This window comes from Atractosteus spatula, chromosome 4, assembly GCF_055471065.1.
Source record: "Atractosteus spatula isolate fAtrSpa1 chromosome 4, fAtrSpa1.hap1, whole genome shotgun sequence".
Classification (NCBI taxonomy): domain Eukaryota; kingdom Metazoa; phylum Chordata; class Actinopteri; order Semionotiformes; family Lepisosteidae; genus Atractosteus; species Atractosteus spatula.
The window spans coordinates 18,277,594-18,301,491 of NC_142709.1; the positions used below are offsets into that span (position 1 = coordinate 18,277,594).

Consider the following 23,898-nt stretch of genomic DNA (forward strand, 5'->3'; position numbering starts at 1 on the left):
GGTAGAGTGAGATTTCCATTTCTTTAACCCACTTTTCACCTCCCCCGTGTTTTCATCTCTCTGCCCTCCATCCCCACACATTATATTCTGACCGGTCTCTCATTCCCCACGCACCTTTTAACCTCTACTTGTCTCTACGTGACAAATTAAACGTATTTGTTTTTTTACGTATCCGTTGTTTCCTTCCTTTCTGTTTAAAACTAAACCATTCTCATTTTTTATTCATTTCTAAAATTTTTCTGAAATTGTAGAAACAATGAGCAAAAATGAACTTTGAATATAAAAAAAAAAATAAGATTCAAAATGCCAGGAAGAATTCTATTGCAAAATATGTCCATGAGTTTGAGCGAATGTTTAAGACAAAAATCAGTACTTTGTAACCTAATATTTCAAAAACATGTTCACTTACAAAATAATGGTAAAAATAATTTATTGTATAGAACTGAAGGCAGCATATATATACAAACATGAAACGCCAAGTTTCTATATTTAATTTCTGCATATTTTTACACATACCTATTTATACAATACACAGGAATATTATTGAAATTCAGGGGTTTTGTATGATATGTATATTTATATATGTAAAATATGCAGCCAGCAAAACCCCCTCAGACAAATTCTTTTTTCCATTCACATCCTAAGGAAAGCGTCTGGAGAAATGCACTCCCACATAACAGCAATCAGTCCAAGCCACAGATAATCTTGCACTCAGGGCGCCTTTGCATGTTGGAAATCAATCTCATTGCAAAACAAAAGACGAAAAGCATTTATCTTTGTTTTATTTTATAACAGAAAAAACAACAGTGTTTTGAAAATTGACACCCTCCCCTCTGTTTTCTATTATTTTACATAATGCAGGTGTGACTCATGCTGCCATCATGTCTTTTGGTTTTTGGCTGTGGTTCTAAACCACTGTCGGCCCAAACATAAGATGCAACACCAGAAGTATTAGTGTGGTTTTATGTTTGCTCATGGTCAAACCTTAAAGCAGGTGTTCGTGGTTATTGCTGGATATGGAAGGTTCAGTATTAGTATGTGAAGAAGGGTTTCCAGTTAGCTGCTATCGACAGTTTCCAGTAGTTTGCACCTCACTATGTGGAGAAGCAAACACTGGGTTTGTAGTACTAATCATGATACTTTAGAGTAACGATAATGTCACAAACATTACTGACAAAAGGAGGCAAATGAGAAGGACCTTTGCCAAGGTTTGGAGTCAAAAAGTATTATTTATTCCACTATGGTGTGAATTACACCTGTTCTTAAAAAATCACAGGATAATTGATAGCTGAGGTTTTTAAATGAACAGTTTTGACAGAATGATCTTGAAAATAGGACACCAAACATGACTTCACACAGTAGCTTGGTCTTGTGTATCACTCAGCGACTGATGCAGATAGCCATGAAAAAGGACACTATTTATCTCAGGTACTGACATAAATGTGTGTCAGTACCTATGTACTGGATGTGTGATTTTAATATTGCAGGGCACTGTACATTTTAAATACCAATGTAAAAACCTGTGAAACCTTGAAGCCCACTTGTTTTTCCTGTGCTTCACTGTCACAGAATGCCATCTTATCAAACCCACACACCAGATTGAAACTCACCCTTTTCCATAATTTCTACATACTGTAAATGATAGTGAATGATATTTCACATCACAATACCCTTTTTAAAACTTAATTTTCTGAAGCTTTCTGAAACTGGTGTGTGAAGAAAGATACGTGTGTAGAAAGGTACACAAAAAACATTAGAGAACTACAAAAGTTTTAAGAAATGAGCTTCACATTTTTTATTAAGAAAGTGGATAGAGTAGAACTTAGAACGCAAGTTGCACTCTATTTCAAATGTTATGTATCCCAGCCAAAAAATATAAAATTTATAGACGTAATTTAATCCTAGTACAAATTGTACAACACCAAAACTATAGTATCTAGTTATTCAAATACTGCCGCTAAAGAAATGAGCTTCACATTTTTTATTAAGAAAGTGGATAGAGTAGAACTTAGAACGCAAGTTGCACTCTATTTCAAATGTTATGTATCCCAGCCAAAAAATATAAAATATATAGGCGTAATTTAATGCTAGTACAAATTGTACAACACCAAAACTATAGTATCTAGTTATTCAAATACTGCCGCTAAAGAAATGAGCTTCACATTTTTTATTAAGAAAGTGGATAGAGTAGAACTTAGAACGCAAGTTGCACTCTATTTCAAATGTTATGTATCCCAGCCAAAAAATATAAAATATATAGGCGTAATTTAATGCTAGTACAAATTGTACAACACCAAAACTATAGTATCTAGTTATTCAAATACTGCCGCTAAGAAAAAAAGCTTAGTTTCTATACTGTATATTAAGGCCACTTAGTGAGAAAAATCATGAAGAATGTTTCAGATTCTGCATCCATCCCTGATCAGAAAGCTACTAATTTCTGGTATGGCTCAGCCACCCTGGAACTGTCCAGAAGAATCTGGCACAAGGCAGGTCTGTGCCCAGGCCAGTTCATTGCATGACAGGCACAGACACAATTTAAAGACATCAATTTTGTAACATGTCTTTGGTGTAGGGAAGGAAACTGGGAACCTTCAGAAAAACCCATGTGAACACACGGGAAGCACACAAATACACACAGAAGGCACCCCAGTCTAGAATCGAACCAATGACCCAAGACCTGTGACTCACCTTTGCTATCATCATATCACCATCCGTTTTCAAGTTGTGCTCTAGAAAAAAAAATGCAGTATATCCAAAGCATTTTCAGCATTAATGAGTACAACAGTACTTTTGAATTATGGATTTAAATTTGTGTGCTAAAAGATCCTTGAACACTAAGTTTAATTATTTCACTCTAACGTCTAAATTTCAGATGAAAACTATGCAATAAACTATGTATTGTTGTATTTTTTATCTTATTTGCACCAGGTTGCATGCCATCAGGTGAATCAAAATAACTTTGTCCAATTTCTACTCTTCTTATATTAAATAATTTAAGAATGCTTTTTGGCATGATTATACCTGTCTTCCAAACTACTCATTCCACAAATGCAATAAACTTGTAAAAGTATATATTTTAAAAGCAACTAAAGGTAAGAATGCCCTTTTGGACAGTTAAAAAAGCATCCATTGATAACTAAGTGAGATATAAATCTATTGTGTGTCTGATACTTTGATAACTTGGTCGCATATTCAGGTTGTAATAGGGAGTTATCTGGTACTGTGCAGTACTGTGCTTAAATTTTCTGGAATACAGTGAAGCTAAAAAGAATAAGAGGACAAAGTTGTGTTCAAATCCATTACTTGAGGCCCTATAGAAAACACAAAGAAAGCTCAGTGATTTGATGAGCCAGGAGAAATGTCAATAATTTAGTTAATTATTAAATTGAATAAATCTGGTAAAGAGGAGTACAACGGTTTAACCTTAATGGTGTACTGTGCATAATGAAAATTACAGCTCCTCCTTTTAAAAACACTGCTTACAATCCTTTCTCGGCACAATTCTTGATTTTTAAAATCCCAGCGACAATGCTGAAGAAGAATATGACTGACAACCCTGAGGACAAATAGTTACAGTAAATTGGTAGTTTTTCAGTCTTCTTATGAATTTACTGTTTTTATACTGTGTTTATGCATTGCTATAGACACGCTTTACCATGATTTGATTGTGTTTTACTATAATTTACTGTTTTTACTGTAGTGTCACCAACCAAAACCTTTAGTAGGGTACTTGTCACGATTGTAGTCCCTCCCCCTTAAGGGCGCTCCGGCTCTTCCACTTCTGAGTTGATTTTGTGCACCTGCTCCCTGTTCCAGCCTCCTATTCAGCCCACCTTAAAAGCCAGATGCTCACTCTGTTCCACGCTCTGCATTGGTTCCTGTGCCAGGCGAGTCCGGGACCTGGAGTGCCTGGTCCCGTTCCCCCCTTTTTCCCCCTGACCCTCCACCGGATCCCGCTCCGGTTTTTAATTCTGTTTGTCTTCGTCTCGGATGGACCACCCGGCTCTGGACATTTGCCTTGTCTTGGATTTCTCTTTGGACTCCCTTTTGGACTATTTGCCTTGGACTCACCCCTCAGAACACCTGCGCACCACGGACATGCCCCGTTTTCATTCCTGACCCCTGCATGCTTTTTTCCCCGTGTTTTCCCCACTCCCACTCCCCACACCCGGATTGTGTCGTCTGCATAGGGATGAAAGAATGCTTTCGTTACAGTACTTCCATTTACTCCACATCGTCTTGATTCTTCCATGTTCTTACAGCAGTTTTCACGATCTAAGCATTTTAATCTGCACCACATACAAGCATATAGGTCAGTATCTCATTGACCACAAGGCTGTTTTTTTCTATCCATCTGCTATTCCTTAATAAGATAACTAGGCTAATGCTGTAGAGCCACCTGCAGTTACTGTGCAGCTTATGTTTCAAACTATGAACAAAAAGAAGAACTGGGGCTGTGGACATACATCAAGACTCCTGATTAAAATTTGCATAATTCTCAAAATACTACCATGTGTTGGTTTGTTAAGCAGAAAACTTAATTTAACAGAGAACATGAGTAATCAATTATTAATGGTTCTAGTCATCTAGAGTATGTAAAAACAATCCTTCTAAAGGCTTCCTTTTAGACCTTCCACAAGACATACTGTATCTCACTACATAAGCTGCCACGTATACAGTTACATCTCCAGATCTCATTGAATAAATAACTGATTAAAGAAATCTCAACAGTATTTACCTTTGCAGATTAGCAGATTAATCGTTTAACTTTCATGTTAGAGGGAAGCCAACCATATGAGATTCCTTCAATCTGCAGGATGTTAATTAAATATTTCAGATTTTCTTCAAAGTTGACTGCCGTAGCAGCTTCCTGGAACAAGCTGAAATGGCCAAAACAAGGGGCATTCCCTTTTTAAATATGATTTTATTTCCTTAAAGATCACGCCTTTTTACATCAGCGTTACAGGTAGCAGTCACATTTCTCAGGTGCACTTTAAAACAACGTGTGCTGACAGATATGGAAGAAGTATCCCATTACACTTGTCAGAAACTAACAAGAGGATACAGGAAGCAATGCTTGAAAAATGACAGTATAAGTTAGTTGTGTTCTCGTGTAGTTTACAAACTTGATGTGTCAAATGGACATTTCTGCTTAACAAGACAAATTTCGAAGACTAGAAATTTGCAAAAATTCTCATCTTTAATTTAACACTTACTTTTCACTCAATAATATAAATGGAAAAAAAACAGTATTTAACTCAAATTATATTTGTCAATAATGATGGGTCTCTTTTAGAAAACTTCAAATTAATAGGGTGTTTACTTTAAAGTGTGTGACTTCAGTACAGAATGATGATGCAACCTGAACTTTGAAAGGATGGAAGGCTATTAAAGTAGGCACACAATGTGATGTTTCACAATGTTTACCCATTTTACATGTGCTCACAAGTTATTACCATCCACAAACAAGTCATGTCCACATTATGATTTTTAGGATTCACAAATTATAAAACCAGACATGATGCGATTTAAGTGCATACATTTTTCCATTGAATCAGGTTTATTATATTTGGGATGAACTATGTGTATTTGAGTAATGATACAGCTATTTGATTGTACTCACTTAAAAGACAATATTACTCAAATAAACATGAGATTGCAAAACACACAAAGAGCTTTCACTAATAAAGCTACACCCCTATTTTGTAACTAATAAGTGTGTTCATCTGTTTGTTTTTTTGTGGAGCTTGATGCTGGTCTGAGCCCATCAGAAGAGCTGTTTACAGAAGTAGTTTGTAGGCTTGGTTGTAATCTCCATTGCACTGAATCACAATATCTTCTAAGAAAGCCCGATCACATGAAGGAAATGAAGTCTGAAGCTTCATCACTGTCCATTCAAGATCATAACCTGCAACAAAAACAAGCACAATAAGTCATTCTGATTTTGTTGTCCCTGGAAGTATCAATTGCTACTCATGGATTTCTTTGAGGGTTACATAGTATTTCTTTACAATGGATCAGAGATGAGCTGGAAATCATTGTACAAGAGAATCTCCAAAATCTTCAACAAATCACACCATGTGTTGTGCCCGTTTTGGATGTCATTTATTGAAGATAGACAAACATAGTCTCGAGGTAGCAACCATTGCTAAAGAAAATGTGCTACTTTTGTTTAATATTCTTTTTGGTATAGAAAGCTTTGGTTTTGAATCTAGCCCAATCACCAGATAAAATAAAACAGACCTTTACCATTTTTAATATTTTATACATTTTTGTTATAATAATTATAGCAAAATACCAGCAATATTTATTTCCTTTTTCCTGTTTGTGAATAATGTTTGCTTTGCCGCTCAGATATTTGTCAAAATTGTCGTTAATCAAGAAATCATTCTTTTTCCCACAGAAATACCAAAAGTAGCTGTAGTCAGCCTAGGATACATATAGCCAAAGCACATGCTAACAGTCATAATGAAGTTATACAGTAGATACAGTGGGTATAGAAAGTCACCACCCCCTTTCAAAATGTGAACCCTTTGTTGTATGACACTCTAAAAATAAAAATGAGGTTTGTTCCATTTTTGTTTACACACAGTAACCCACATTAGCCAAGTGAAAATAAAATTCTAAAACATTCGGAAAATTAATTAATATTACAACAGTAGAATACCTCATTTGGATAAGTGAACACCCCCCTTACAATTGCATTTGTAAACTTGCTCAGGTATAACCAATCACCTTGCAGATCACACAACTAAATTGGCTCCCACCTGTGATCAATTGTGGTGATTTTGATGAGTTCAGAATAAAAGCAGCTGTTTCTAGAGAATTCCACTTCTTGGAAGTGCATTTCAAAGCAAAGAATCCTCTATGGGTGGAAAAGTGTTTTCAAAAGAACTTCGAGATCAAGTTGTGGAAAGCACAAGTCAAGAGATGGTTATAAAAACATTTCAAAGGCTTTAAGTATCCCATGGAGCACAGTCAAGACCATCATTATGAAGTAGAACGTATGGCACCGCCCAGATCAGGTCGTCCCTCTAAATTGGATGACCGAGCAAGAATTGATTGGATGACTGATCAGAGAGGCTACCAAGGGGCCAATGGCAACCATCCAAAGAACACCATTCCTACAGTAAAGCACACTGGTGGCAGCATCCTATTGTAGGGGTGTTTCTCTATAGCTGGGACTGGGGCACTTGTCAGGATAGAAGGGAAGATGGATGGTGCAAAATACAGACAAATTCTTGAAGAAAACCTGCAGCCCTCAGCCAGGAAGATGAAAATGGGAAGATGGTTAACTTTTTAACATGACAATGACCCAAAGGGGCCATATAGTGGCTAATGTTAATGGGATAGGAAGGTTCCTAGAGCCCCGACCTAAATCCCAATGAAAAGCTTTGGAATGACTTGAAGAGGACAGTCCATCAACAGTCACCACGCAGTTTGACTGAGTTTGAACAATTCTGTAAGGAGGAAAAGGCAAATATTTCTCCCTCTGGGTGTGCAAAGTTGGTAGAGATGTATCCAAGTTTTGCTTTCTTTTTTCACTTGGATGTTGCAAGGTACAATTTGCAAATAAAACTGGAAAAGGTCTGATTTTGTCTTCTTTTTGGGTTTTAGGGCAACAAAAGGTGAACATTTTGAAAGGGGGTGGTAACTTTCTATACCCACTTTAGTACAGGGAAAAATGAAATCCATTTACAGTACATACTAACATACTGTACAGTACAAGGAACAAACTACATTTTCATATTGGCCCGTTTATACTATCCGGTACCTCTTGTCTGACTGAAACCTGTTTCAAATATCACTCCAGGTGAAGTTTCCATTTAAACGAAAGCAGCCGAGATTCTTAAAACCATTCACCTTGCTCTCGGTTAAGCTGCCAAAGCAGTTCTATTATCCTGGTATCTGAATTTAGCATTGCATACACAGCATGGAGAATTCTTGTAAGTACTGTATGTGAAAATTACATCAGCCATTTTGACATGGCACGATAACTACGCATCCAAAATAAGTATCCTCTGAAGCCTACATAATTTTAAGTAACATAAACCCGTGAGTAAATTATGAACTCCACTGACGGAATACACAGTGGAAACAATTAGAGGGGCCTTTATATAGAACAGACTAAACAAATACAATTGCAAGAAGAACGGCATGAGCTTCCTACTTTAAAAATAACTTACCATCCTCTTCACTCTCCTGCAGGATAGGCTCCAAAGATTTGGGCACATCCTGTGCTCCATTGGTACGAAAATCTCTTTCTTCTTCTGTGTTTACAGGAAAGGGCAGCTCCTTCCTACCTGATTGCGCATGGGCTTGAATTTGATCCAAAAATTTGGCATTGACCCTAAAATTAAGAGTAACAGACATTCGTGGGCTGGTCTTGATGAAACGTAATCAGCCTCCTACTATCTGCTTTTGAAATATGGTAGCATGCAAGGATCTGGAAACATTGTACAGAGAGGACAGGGGGAAGAAGAGTGTTGCTTATTCCTCTTGTGAATAATCCATAGGATTATTAATAATCTTGCATGTCTAAACAGAAGACAATTGTCTCTTGTTTTATAATGTCTTACAGGCACGAATGAGAAATCTGAGCGTGATAGAAGTTGAATGAATCATTATTTCAAGAGGGTATGTCCTTTGCCTGAAATCAGCTTTGAACTAAATCTTTCTAAAGTATCTCATGACTAGATATTGTCATACTACAACTGACTAAATATGTCATATTCTCTAAATACTTGTAATTATTATAAATATTGTATTTAATTTAACAGACTATCTTTAATATGTCCACTAAGAGCAATTTATCACACCCACCCTCCCAAGTTAAACAGGTTTCCTACTAAGAGGATCAAAGGAACTACGAACCTCCAATATTGTCTGCACCCCTGTATGTGTTGCTTTACATATTTTTAATATACCATTTAATTTTTCTGTAGCACAAGTTCATTTATTAGGCAACAAACAACTTTCCCAGAAAGACACTCTGGACCTCCATTATACTTAAACAACTTCCCTGTCAATGTCTGTCATTTGTCATAAATGAGGAGACAGTTACAGTATCTGTTCAGGGGTGCGATGAGACCTGGAAATTTAAGGATTAACGTGAAAAACAACGACTAACATAATCTCTTTCCCAGTCACTCTGTTGGCATTGTTCAGTGTTCCAGCTCTGTAAAACACTTCTTGCCTGCCATGCCCATTCTGACATGCTCTTTCTTTTGCTCTCCTTACCCAACACTTTGCTGTGCATCCCGTTTATACTTTGTAACATTTGTAACACCCACTCACACCCGAAGAGCTTCCCCAGTCCAAACATTGTTTTTTTCTTTCTACTTTTTCAGCTCAGAATTAACCACTAGTTGTTCCTTAGCATATCTATCATGTATTATTATAGACAAATCTGTATTTCAGTTAGATCCTAATGAATGTGAGAGAGAGATGAGTAGTTTGTATTTGGCGTAACTCGCCTAGCTCAGGGAATGGCAACCTATCTGTGAGGATTTGGCTGCCCAGACCCCATTCAGTATTGCCAGGATTGAGCCAGGGAGCTGCAGTTGGGGTGTAGATGGGGTGGCAGGAGGGATATGAGAGACATGCTACAGGAAGTCCCAGGTGTGAGACTCATATATGTAGGCAGGTGGAAGTATGTGAGATTAGGACCTAACCAAAGGGGTGGAGAATTACATTGAACAGATAAGTAAACTGGAAAGGTGGTGTCAGTCAAGCGTGCTGACTGCTGGCTACTTGGACAGTAATACGTTCATTTCTCACTACCTTATTAATCAGCCTGTGGAGGCTGTTCAGTGTTTCAAATACCTAGGAACAGAATTAGTCGAACATTTAAACTTTGCAGAGAGTGCCAATTGCATTTTTAAGAAGGCTAGTCAGTGTATATTTTTAATCAGGAAACTGAAAGGGTTTGGAGTGAGTCAGAACGTTTTAGAGAACGTTTATAGAATGTTGGTAGAAAGCATCACTATTTCTGTTTTTTTCACGGTGTGGGATGACAGCCTCGGTATTAAGAGAAAAGGCCAGAATTGTTAATATTGTTAGTAAAATAACTGGTTGACCACAGAAACAGCTTAAAGAGTTGTTTTGTATTGCATTTCCAAGTAAGGTTCAGCTTCTTATTGATGACCCATCCACCCTCTTCATTCCCATTTCTAACTTCTGCCTTCAAGGATGCATTTTAGAATGCCTATGGCTAAGAAAGATGAATACAATAAATCTTTTTTTTTCCTTTGCAATTGGTATATTAAACACAGTGACTGTTTCCTGTATGAAACTATTAGATTATGTGTAATGGTAGTGTTATATAGGCAGGGCGAGATGTCTGTTTATGTATAGTTGCATGTCTAGGACTATTGTTTGTTTTAAATGTATATTTATTTCATGCTGAGTGATATTTATGTTGAGTTTACTGTAGTTCTGTATGGTGATGCCAAAGACAAATTTTCTCCCTTTTGGACAATAACAATTATATCTTATCTTAACCTTTATCTTGAATGTCAGTTATAAACTCAAGTACAATTATTTCAATTTACTGAATTGAAATAAAGACAATATGAGAAATTATTCCTCAGACTGAAGCCACTACGTGAACTGTATTATTTAATTGCTCTGTTAAAACAATGTAGAGGACTCGTGACTAAATGAAACATTACTGAATAACAAATACTGTAATTGTAATGTTTCTTCTGATTTCTCTAATGGAGATACATGTGAAGTGTGTAATCTCTCTTTTTGATACCATGAGAGATTTAAATAAGTTACACTAAAATTAGCATTACCTTTTGTGTTCCTTTTGGAGTTCTCTCTGCCTTTCTTCTTCTTTCTGTTTTTGATTTTCTTCCAGGAGTTCACTCTGTGAGGAAAAGGACATACTTGGTCTTATCACAGTCATGTTCGGGTCAGCGGGTGACAGCAGTTTCTATGAAGCAGCTCACTGATGCAATGCTGTGCTTGGTTAACATGCTGTGTGCTATGTGTGGTCAACATGAGGATTAAAAAAAAAAACTGACTGGAATGAGGGGACAAATTGTATTCTGAAACCTTAATTCTGAACTTGGAAGATTCAAAGATTTCTTTATTTGCCATATACAACAAGTGTACTGGAATGCTTACTCGTTCAGCTGTACCCAGTAACATTAAAGAGAAAAGAAAAAAAAGGAGAAAGAAAAAAAATAAAGGCCAGTCTTCACACTTTCGTGTGTTAAATACATCCAAGGAAAGACATGAAGTCATTTACTCTAAAGCATCAATGGAACTTATTTGCCCCCACCCCCTAAAATCTCAGCTCGAAAAATGAATAAGAAGTTTCAGTTCTTTTTTTTTGTTTCGTAATGCTGAGGCAAAAAGGGAGAAAAGCAAGAAGGTTGTAATTCAGTTACAAAATGAACATTTAGCTGCTAAAGGCCTGAAAGCCTGACCCCTCTTTCCCTGAACCAGTAACCCACACCTTTCTCCTTTGCTCCTCTTTCTTCTGCTTCAGTTGTTCATTTTCTTCTGCTTTCTGGGCCTCTCTGTAAGCGCGGCCTCTGGCCTGTGAATAGAAGGGAGCAAACATTAAGTAAGGAAGTACCCCTCGGTGTAGCTGGTGGTTCTGCGCACACTGCGCTGAAAATATCTGGAAAGATCTTTAGCTCATGAAACTGCAGCATGAGTTTTTTTTTAACTTTGGTCAAACTTACTAATAGCTTCAGCATGGTGGACCAGAACCTGAAAAACAAAATCCTATCCATATCTCTGTGGATAAAAAGATCAACACAGAAACAAAACAGCATCAGCTGTCCCTAAGACAATGGAAAAGTAAGAATGTTACTTAAACAGAGGATATGGAATAAATGAATTAGCTTGGAACCACCTTTAAAAACAATATTAGGCCACATAAAGGCCAAGTCTTTCAGTATAAAAGTTCATTTCCACACCTACAACATTTCGTTTGGAGCACTTCCCTAATTTGTAGGAGTCCATCCAAACACTTAAGTCAATACCCAAAGAAGAAAGATCAGGTTAGCTTGTTCTCATATTAGTGATAAAGACATTTTTTATTGCTAATGCCTTTTAATAAAAGCTACCACATAGCAGTATACATAAAAAAATAATCCCTACTCCTGTCCCTCAAGGTACAGCTATTTATGTTATAAGCTTCCGTATTTTACAGGACTTTCCAACGCCTGAAACGATCATGTTTTTAAAAAGTGGCAAGGAATGAAGCCACAGCTATTTCAGTAAAAATGGAAACAAAATTCTGTAGCTTGGATTGATTGTAAATTTACCAGCTTTCATAACAACAAGAACTCAATTAAAACCTTCTCATGTAATTGAAGGCAATCCCACAGGCAAACCTGCTGTGAAGTGAGCAATAACACTAACTGGAATCCTCTTCACTAGTGTAAAACACGGGGACTGAACTGGAAAGTGAACAAGCACCTCAGAGCTATTTACACTCCCTGCCATATTCAGGTTTATGCAGTTGGAATAAGCTGATTTGTAAAAGTTTCACAACAATGTCGAAAGCCACACAAGAAAACATTGCACTGTTTACCACAGAAGCTGTGCATGCAAGTTTAACAATGCGGCCAGCTGCCACATGAGGTAGTTTTTACAATATTTATGCCTGGCCCCGGGCTTGTCAGGCTCCTCGGTCTGCCCACTGGAAGAAGACTTCAGCAGCCAAAACTGTGATTTTTGCATTATTACCAGTATGTCACGGGTTTGCTAACTATTCAATGTTTCTAAAGATGGCACAGGAGTTTGACAAAGAAGGATGTGTTTACTCCCGCTCTTGAATACTTCTCTAAATGTAGTCTTATTTCCAGTGTATGTGTGTTTGGGCTAATTTCAAAGGAAGGGCAAGCACTGAAGCAAGAAACTGTGAGACACGATAACAGCACAACGGACATCCGGGTTTTTTGGGAAACGCTTTTTGAGCCCACATGGAAGAGACCAGTTTCAAGCAGAAGCACACCTCCTGTTTTTAATGCAGGTTTTAGCTTTGAATGGATATATCTACATTGTATTTAAATTCATTAACTCTGCTTGTTTTTGTTTTTATTCATTAACTTTGCTTGTCTTTCTATTGTACTGCATACTGCTTTTTGAAAAACACATCATAAATATTTTATTATTATTATTATTATTATTATTCAGTGCTTTTAGGCAATAGGCAATATCTTTATTTCTCAGTTAGCTTGAAGTGAACTTTGGAAAGTCCCATGACCTAAATATGCCACAGCTCTCTCCAGATTGACTCAAGCAACCTCTCATTGGCAAGCAATAAAAACCTTGTGTGTTTTGATTTTAAAAAAATCACCATAGACATAACACCCTCCACAGTGGAAATAATGAGCCTTATGGACTGAACCACTTATCAGTCAGAAACAGTACAGTTATATTGTACATTCTGTGCAAAATCTTAAAAGTAGAAATTGTTTGCTAAGAAAATATGTATCAAAGAAGTATCAATTGGTGTGAATTACTGTAGCTCCTTAGGCTGCAACCTCACGGCCACAACTATGCAGCTTTGGTTTGAAACTAGTCCTGTGAAATATGGAATGCAGTTTTTGGCAGTGACTTTACCCAGGATGATGCTGGAAGAGAGCTGTTCACTGGAACTGGATCTACGGTGGAGTTTTCAAACCTTTGAAGAAACTGTTGTGTTCTCCTGCAGGAAATAAAAGCATTACAACATTGAAATTAATATTCTGTATCGGATATTACACTGTCCACAGACAATACAGGATATTCCACAAACAGGATACTTGACTCTTCATGTGTAATGTTTTTGGATACAAAAGCTGTTTTGTTTGGTCATCTTTGTTTTGTGGTCATCCTCACTAGAGGCTTCCTGGACAATTTTTCATGCTTGTCAATACCCTGTGATCTGATTATCCAACTTATATTGACACATTTGTTTCCCAGTATCTCATAAATCTGTTTAATCATGTATGCAGTTTTAGTTTGTACTTTTTGCAATAGTAAAGTTGCCTTTTCTTTGATGAATCACAATCCTGCACTGTGGAAGTGTACCTCTGAAAGTAGAAATGTGCTTTAATGCTTTTTGATTTTTTTGTGCATTGTGATCCTTCTGGAGGTTCAAAGTATTTTATTTTAATTTACAAATGCTTGTCCTGTGCCAGTTGTCACAAAAATTAACAATAAATTAATTAAATCGACTAAATGTCTTACATGAGCCACTTCAGTCAAGTCCCTGGCCCCAGAAAACTAAGATTCGTTTAAATTATAAACTAACCCTTGAGGTAACCAAAGAATGTAATTACTTCCTCACTGTTGAATATTCATGGCAGTACCACTTCATTGTTTAGCAGTTGACTGTTTTAAAAAAATCTTGACAAACCATCTCTACTTGGAAGGAGCAAAACAGAACTTCTTGTGTAAATTGGCTATAAACCACCTCATCCAACCACAATAGACACTCATCTTTATAGTGAATTTGGCTACATAATCACCCACCCCCAGAATTCCTGAACTGGAAAGAGAACATCTACTAGAATAAACCGGGGACTCTTGGACAATAGACTAGGTCCACTGATGCTAAGGTATTGCTGCAAAGTGTTGCAAATTGTTGCATTATGACTATTACCTCCATTTACAGTACTGTGCTTTGCAAAAGTATTCACCCTTTACAATGATGTCCCATTTTGTTGAATTACAACTGAAGTATACATAATTTTTAAAGCAAATATGTTGCATAGTTTCAAAGCCTGAATACTCAAACTAAACAGCTTAATGGGTGAAAGGAAATAAATGTCAACAAAAACTGCAAAGAAAAATAAAACCTAAAATATGTTGATGGCAAAAGTATTAACCTCCTGAAACGTATATCATACCATACCATCATACCACCCAGAAACTGAGTCAATCAGATGGTCCCTCCAAACTGGGCAAGAAGGAAAGTGGTAAGGGATGTCGCCGTGAGGCCATTTTTCACTTACTGTAAATCTGTTTCTTTGCCTCTATTTTTGTGTCTTACTTCTCTTGTCCTACTTTCTCCACTCCTACTCTGTGATGGTTTTGCGCAGTCCTATACTCAATTCACTTTGAACAATGTTCTACTGAAGGAAAGAGAGAAATCCAAGCTGCTCTCTGATCTCAAAAACTATTGCTCACTCCTCTCCTCTTTCACAACTAATCTCAAATCGTCTAGACAAGTTTCCAATCTATTATTCAGTCCTTTTCCACCAGTCCTTGTTGCTTCTTAGCCTCCTTTAACTTCTGTTCTCCTGTCTACTTTTTTTTCCCAGATGGCTTTGCTTCTACAGTATGTTCTGCTTTGCAATCTTTGCCACCACTCCCTTCCGCAGCTGGAGCTGAGCAGATCTTCCACAGCTGCACGTTTTCATCATTCATCATTCCTTTCGTGGCCATTCCTAGTCTGTTTTCAGTCCTGCACACCCCACAAAAATTGCTCTTCTCTCTACTTACTGCATGCTCTTCTTAACTTTCCTCTGTCTGAATTCTCTTTGAGCTGTTGAAATTGTTGACCTCCCCAGCCTTGTGTCTTCATTTTCTGAATTTAGAATTTCAGTGCTGTTTGGCATGGTTTTCTTGCTGTCTCTTTGACTGTTTCTGTTAGGTAGCAGAAACAGTGTGGTTCTCTCTTCACTTTACAGTTTTTCCACAGGTCATCCAACAGATCAAACACCAGAAAATTTCTTTCCAAGGCTTCTTAATGGTAATTTATGACAATAAGCCTCAGATTTGTTTCTTATTCCAGTGGCAATTAGCAATGCCTAGGCTGAGATGCCTCAGACTTTTTTGTAAGTTTTACAATCTGCTATACCTAGAGAGATCATTCTTTTTTTTCTATCTCTCCTAAAGCTACTGCAATATTGCATGTTGGATGTGATTATGGTTGTACAGGTTGGTTATTTTTATTGTCCCTCACCTTGAGTGAGCCAAGCAACCAGGACTACTGTATATATGTTAAAATGTATGTGGACAGCTGGGGTATTTGATGAACTATACATCCCACAAACCTGAGGATACTGCATCTAAGTAGTTAACCCCAAATGAGAGGAGAACAAGTAGCGTGACAACTCATGAGACATTTCCCAGAATTTCCCTAGTCAGCCAATATCACCAATAACGTCTTTAAAAAGGACCAGAAGAAAGCAGGTATCGTGGCTGGAGAGGCTGAGTTACAACTTTACTAAACCTCTTCAAGACTGGGATCCTCCTTCAAGAACCCAAACAAATGGGGTATAAAGCACTGAAGAGCCCTAAATATAGGGAAATAAGGTGCATTTTTCATATCTCTGGAAATTTATGTTTCCTTTTTAAATTTGCTATTCAGAGTTTACCACTCATGGAAAACTCACTCAAGAACTCACCCCACTCATAAATATTAGCTTGTGTGTTTCATGTCTTGGCTGAAAGTTTTGTTGAATTGAGTCATGTCTTTTCAGTTATTTCTTATATCTTCACCACCAAAATTCTCCAGGGGCAATTGAAGAAGCCATCTGACTTTGCTCAGCATTCCCTGACTTGTGGGAGTGTTCAGCTTTTTTTGTCAGGACAGACTGCTATTTAAGCTAAATATTTCACTAACCTCTATGAATTCAGATTTCCCTCCCCCTCTTTCTGTAACAACATCATTGAATGTCTTCAAGCAAAGGATGTAAATCCTTTAGAAAAAGCACAATGTATAGAATTACTTGTATCTACTTACAGCTGGTGGTCATACCGAAGTTGTTCTTTCCTCAGATTCTCTTCCTGCCGTCTCCTTTCTTCAAGTCTGATGGCCTAACATGCATTAAACATCAAGAGTCAAGATTTTTCCCATTTAAAATGGTCAATTTTCAGACTCAAGATGATGAGAACAGCATCCCAATGATGGGAATGTGGCATGATTTTGATTAGGCAGAAACACGCACTTTGGGACATCATTTGTGAATTTAATCCTTATCATTGTAAGTGACAGATCGGGTCGTGCTGGCCTGATCCGTGCTTCTCACCTTCTCCCGCTGCAGAACCTTCTTCTGCTGGATCTCCATTTCCTCCGCTTCTTTTCTCTTCCTCTTGTCCTCCTCTTGTTTCAGCTTCACAGAGCGCCATCGGGAGCAAAGCACATTATGTTTTTATTATGTTATGGCTTGACTGCCTAACACACTCAGATAAAGATATATATTGAACTGTAGGGTCTCGATTATCTGCGAATTTAACATTTGCAAATTCGCTTTTACTTGATTTGGTCTGGCTGATGGGGTCCTGTATGGAAGAAGAGCAGAGCGGGATGAAAGAGAGCCCCAGGCTGTTAACCACAGCTTTCAAATCAGCAGTGCAACAGACTAAGATGGTGAGACGAATCTAGCTAGTGAGTGATCCTCTCCTTGCCCCCTGCCCAAGTTCCCACTACCCACCATCCGCATCTAAACATGGTCTTGTTTTTGTATTGTAACGAACGCTTCAGGTTCTATGTCAGTGCCGTGGGGAAGGACAAGCTGGTGACGACTTTATAGGCTCTCCGACAGTTTTATTGCCCTTTTCATTACAGTGGGGTGTGCTAATCATGGAGGAAGAGAGAGCAAGTGCAGGCATCCCCTAGATGCAGAGGAGGGATTCATGTTGTTGATTTTAGCAGATTAATATAAATTGTGATTTCTTTTCTTTCTTTTAGTTGATTTATGTTATTTAAACTAAAGCCAATGCATTAGTGCTTTAATTAATATAAGGAAGGGTTGCTTAAATATGTCTTTTAACCATACATACTATATAGTAAATTATGTTATGGTATGGGGTGGACTTGGTTATTCAGTATGCAAATTTAGTTGTTTCTGACAATTCTCCGCACCAAATGCTTGTGAATTTTAAGACCCTCCTACAATCGAATGTACAGTAGTCATTTCTCAAAGTATTAGTAAAAGCAAGTAAAACTCATATTGGATTGACCTTTTCTTTGTTAGTGCCCACATGTTTTAAAACTTCCAGAGTAATGTATTTTATAATGAACATCATTAAGGTCTGCACATGGTATAAGTATATGCGGCACGGTGTATGAATATGTACTGCAATTAAAGAGAAACGTTTCAGTGGGGAGCTGTGTCAGCATGTGTTGGCTGCAAAGGAAAAAGTAAAGGTCAATTTCACAGTGAAAGGCAAAAAAGGTTATTAAGCCTTTCCAAAACTGTGTTGTCTTCTTTCTTCTTTTCAGAAGAAGAAAAAGAATTAACCTTTACTTGTTCCTACAATATATATCTATCTTTACTTATACTTATGTGACAGTATAATGTATTCTTAATCCCAAAAGTTCTGTTGCTGTATGTGTACATTGGTCTTCAACAACCATTTTACAATAGAGATGAAAAACAATAGTCTTACTCATACATATTAATTCAGATTCAAATCCTTATTACCTGTTTACGATATTTAGATTCCCTTAACTCCAAAAATTGCCTTTGTCTGGCTTCGGTAATCGATATTGCTCCACCTGCACAGATAATCATTTATTAAAACATTACATATTACATATATGTTGTATATAATTTTTTTCCTCTTTTTCTGCATAAACGTAAGGAAAGCCTTAAAATAGATACATCTTTATAACAATATGTAAATAGGATAAAAGTAATAATAAAAAAGTTAAAATAAAAAGTAAAGAAATCCAAAAGAAATCAGCATATTGTAAAACTATTCCACACGGCATTCCAAGCAAGTAAAAACACTTCATACATTACATTTAGCACATATCCAAAGTGACGTTAACCCAATTTAATCCAGTGTAACCAAAAGTTCATGCATATCTACCTTTATTATAACGTTAGAAATAGGAATTATATTGAGAAAAATTATAATTTTTCAATCATTGCTGACAACGGTTGTCGTTACCTCAGGTTAAAACAGATATAACTATATTTGACAATTTCTTCTCTTTATCATGTTACAGTATAATGGGGGCAGCAGAGCCTCTGGACTCATGTCTGATGGGTCTTGGGTGTGAGCTCCAGCTGCATACACTGCTGGTGTACCTTCAGTGAGGTACTTTACCCCAGTTGGTCACCCAACTCTACCAGTGTGGACCAGAATTGTTGGGTGGGGGCGGTCATCCCTGTGATGGACAGCTGTCCCACCCAGGGGAGGGGAGTCCTGTGCTCAGAAACCAGGATGAGCTCTGACCTGATGAGCTCTTATGACCCTGTTAGTTTACCTTCGTTATCTACCTGCACTTCAGTATTGTTTTGATCATACCTAGCTGTGCTGGAGGTAAGCTGAGAGGACCAGGTCTGTGTTCTTCCTTCCAGCGTTTCAGATCTTCCTCTTCCTTCTGTGCCACTGTAACCAGAATTTGCATGTTATCTGTAATCTAAACCACAGCGATAATGTTATTCACTTCTGTGTCTACATGGAGCAGGGCTAGACTGTACAGCACTGCACACAAGGTCTGACTGGTGACATGATCAGTGTGAATAAGCTGCAAAAGTACCTGAATCTGGGATATTTTATGTGGTATTGGTGTCATAATAATGTAAAAGAGTCCCTAAAAGGTTTAGGCTGAGCAAACTCCCAAACTGACAGTGTTGACCTTAAGCAAGTTACTTGTATGTTGGCCTAGCCTGTGTAGAGCAGATTAAGTCAAAACCTTGACTGAACCAATAAAATGTGTATTACTGGCACAGAACTTGACACTGGGTTTCTATTTTTTTTTTAACAAAGAGAGTATATAACAAAAACCTGTCAACAGGTACTGCATTTAAACATTTCACAACTAGCAACTGGATCAAGGTTGAACTTATACTGGACCTTCTGTAGGTACTCCATATACAATGAAATTGTGAAGTGAAACATTTACACCATGAGGAATTTGTTTAAAAAAAGTGAGATGTTGCACTGTTACCCGATCAAATGGAACATGCATGAAGAAAAGAATAAAATGTTTTGTAGCTTTTTGTACCACGAAGCCAGTTCCATCACAGTGATACTAAATTATGTTATCTTAGCAGGACCTGGGTCTCTAATTCTTAAAGCATTACTTATTCAGTGCAACAGGGAACCAGGGCACATGCACTTATTATTAACTTTTCAACCTTTGGTGTTTGTCATTATTTAATGCCAAGTAACTGCAATGTTACACCACTAAGATCTCAATGTCTTGTAACAAACATTTTTTCTGTTTTCGGTTAATTTTGCTGGTAACAATTAAAAAAGAACCATCTGGCAAAGGGAGCACTTTGACTACACAGAAAAAATAATTACAGTCTTGAAATGACTTACTCCTCTGCATTTCCCTCCTCCTTGGTTCATTGGGTGGTATCATGGAATAGCCTCCCATGCTAAAACAAATGGGAAAGTAGATTGATATACAGTATGTGTCTCACGTCTTGAGGGCTTATGCCAGCATTACATTATAATTTATAATGCTTGTGGGGTTTTTATTGTGAAAGGCCATAATAATAATCACTAAATCATGTGTAGAAGGCATAGTAATTTTCAGAGGACAACAAAGAGTTTTGCTAAGCTTATGAAACTGAAAACACATTTACTTCAGCAAGCCAAGAAAACACCCTGTGAATATAATTAGGGAAGGTTTAAGACCATCGCTGTATGCTATTAAACACGGTTAATTGTGAATATGATGTAGTCATTATTGGCCATGATAATATTTTTTAGGTGTTTATACTGAAGAAACCTGGCACTAGCTACAGTGAACTCTTACTTTAATATTACTAGTCCAGTTAACTTACTTTTGCATCTGTTTATACAGGCCAGTGTTTACCTGAAGCAAGTTCCTATAAGAGTGATGACCCACCTGGGATTTTAACACCCAATCTTCCAACTACATGAGCCCTAACCCCAAAACTGCACACTGCTGCCTTCAAATATTTGATTTTCGATATTTTATATTTGAATATGCTTGTTTTCATACAAATGTGTCCCTTGCTTTAAAAAAAAATGTTTTTCAGAGATTAGTACGATGTGACAACAAAAACAATGTGGATAGCTTTGGTTTAGAACAATTGGATATATTTTTCCTTTATAAGTCCAGCATGTGAACAAGTGTCAACACTTTCCATTAAGGAGTGCTTGTGGAACTAGCTAGTGCTAGCTGGCCTAGTGCTATACCACCAGCACTCCTAAACTACTAAGGCCTTTTACAGCAGCCTTGAGCTTTGCTTTTGGGATGTGGTTAGAGTAGCAGTAGACTTTGAAATTAAAGCGGCCAAATTGCAGTCTGAAGGCTGTTTTGAGGTATAGCGTTTGGGTATGGGGTGGGTTTACAGTCGGCTTTCATTGGTGTAATTAGCCTTATTCTTTGTCTAAATTAAATAGTTAGGATCAAGTGGGACACACTGTACAGTACAGTTAAGAAAATATAAACATTAAAAAATGTTAGTAGCTCCCCTGCTGTCAGGAAGCGCCTCCTATTTTTAGCCATTAAAAGACTCTTTTAATTTATGCCTGCTTGCCATGGGTTGTTGAAATGAAGTACTTCAGTAGGATGCAACTGTCAATACCCTGAGGACATGTGAGAAGCCTACTTCCAATCTCATCAGTTCCAAACCGAACCGTACTAAAGTCCTTAATCTGTCTGGGTGGAACGTTCCTGTAAAGCCAAGAACTAGGACGGCTGTATTCCTTAGTTTGAACAGATACCAGAATATAAATTGCACACAATTCTAAATGAAGCCTTAAAATATAACAATATTTAAACATTTTTAAAAACTATATAGCTTAATATTTGGTTGGTGTCCTTTAACCTTGAACAGAGGAATTATTCTGGTTACTATTTATTTCTTTTGACTACTTTCCAGAGCTGCTGGATTCGTTGTTCTGCTTTGGGAGCCGTTAGGCTGGGATAAAGGGTTTTTGATTGGTTAAGCATTTACAGGTACTGATCGTAAATTGTAAATCATGTGATTGTGAAGTGTATATTTTGGTTACGTATGGATTAAATCTGGTTGAAGGATTTGCAGATTTGGATTAAACCATGTTAACTCATTATCTTTCCATACAAAACAAAAACAGGTTAACACAGATAACTGACACCCGAAGAAGGCTCCACGGCCGAAACGTTGTTTTCCTTCTCTTTTCAGCATGGAAGAAACCTTTACTTGTTCTTTTACAGTTAGATATCAATTTCGACTTGCTTAAATTTAGTAAAAATAAAAATAGAATGCACCGCTTTGATTTAGATACACACCTAACCTTTTGTTTATATCAGGCATCGTATTTTGCGCGAATTACAGCTAAATGTAAAGGCGGGTTGCTCCGGTTTTGGTAAACTACTGCACAATATCTTTTGCACCTGAAATGAAATGACTCTTGCCCAGATTTTATGCTTGCGCTGGCGTGTTGTATTGGGCAACACTAAGGCAATACAAGACCATGGATGTGACGCTCTAGCTTGGCTGACACTGATGCGAATATGATCCTCCTCCTCCTGACGCAACGTTTTTTTTTTTATTTGGCCACAAAGCCGTCCTCCTCTAGCAGAAACGAAACTGGAACTCTGGCCAGTAGAGAATAAGTGAAAGCTACTCTCTAACCAAGTTATAAAGAGACAAAAATAAAGAAAAAATAACAACAACTTTCATAATAATACTTACTGTAACATTAATTCTGGACATTTTTACACTGAAATGTGTTACGCATTTTTTTTTTAGCAATACAGTAGCTGGGATATTTTTAATTTCTTTAAATTTTTAAATTAAGATATTAAAGGATCGAGTTAACCTTGTTTTATCAACAATATAACGTAACATATATGAAATATTAAAACATACATTCTCTTATTCTAATATGACATTTAAGATTTTACTTACTATTGTGGGTTCCGGTCGTTTCCTGTAGTTGTATTGCTTTCTTCTCCAGCCGGATTATTGACGTTCTCCCCGTGCGCAAATTCATCGTTGTTATTTACTGCTAATTCCGTATCACCTGTTCTGGAATTTCGGCTCTTATTGCTAAACTGTCCGGCGTCGTTTCTCGCCCGTGTCATTTCGTAGCGCTGCGTGTTTAGAGGTGCAGGTGCTTTAAAGCGCTGGAACACAACTGGAGTTTCGGTATCATGTGATGACATCCAAGGCATAAGGAATGCCCCTCTCTTGTGCCAAGCGACAGACAGACCAAGACGTCTTCTCCTGTTACTAATACAACATGCACCCAAGTGATTATATAAAACACACACATAAACACGAAGACACAGATAATATGAATGGTGCTTATTTATGGAGTATATTACTTAACGAGAGACATAATAAGCATATTGTTTTAATAGCTTTATATATTGGATTTGTATTGCTGAAATAGTAGTAATATTGGGTTGTTAAAATAAAGTTGTATAATATTTGTAGATGACAGCAAGAAAAATAAATGCTATGTTAATTCATTGTTTAACTGAATTTCTGATCAAAAAAGGAATACGTTTAATTAAAATATTATGTGTTCTAAATGATTATAAGAAGGTCTTGAAATTTCTATTGCTACCAGAGCTTTTTCTGTATGTAAATTACATATCGTATACCAACTATGAACATAAATGTAACTTCAGTAAATTCATAAATCAAGAGCTGTTTGTAACTGTGCAACAGATCGTTTCTCCAGCGCAAACAAACTGGCAGCACGGTCAGACACTTTGTGTTTAAACCTATTTAATTAGCTCCCTGTTGTTTTCTCATCCTGTGACCTCCTATGTTTTGTTTGTATGCCTTTGGAATGCCTTTTTTTCTTGTTTTTTATTGAAAGAAAAAAGACTTTGCAAGCAGATTCCGTTATTAGATTGTTATTCGTGAGCCAGTCATCTCATCACAATACGAGACAAAGAACAGGCCATCCTATAAACAAGGTTTAGCATGACCATCAAATTGTCCCGTCATATTGCCAAGCCACACATCCTTGATAAAGCCACATTCGTGTGTTCTCATTTCT

At 37.2% G+C, this 23,898-nt stretch overlaps 1 protein-coding gene across 1 annotated transcript; it reads right to left on the minus strand.

The window, feature by feature from the left end:
- Positions 1-4,907: 4,907 nt before the first annotated feature.
- On the minus strand, positions 4,908-23,072 carry epsti1 (epithelial stromal interaction 1). Its single transcript, XM_088914364.1, has 11 exons — positions 22,794-23,072; positions 20,245-20,303; positions 19,222-19,305; positions 18,390-18,463; positions 16,992-17,075; positions 16,706-16,779; positions 13,594-13,678; positions 11,471-11,554; positions 10,803-10,876; positions 8,190-8,353; positions 4,908-5,911 (listed from the first exon to the last, which is right to left on the minus strand). The coding sequence occupies exons 1-11, from the start codon at positions 23,057-23,059 to the stop codon at positions 5,784-5,786; spliced, it is 1,176 nt and encodes a 391-aa protein (XP_088770490.1). The 5' UTR covers positions 23,060-23,072; the 3' UTR covers positions 4,908-5,783.
- Positions 23,073-23,898: the final 826 nt, after the last annotated feature.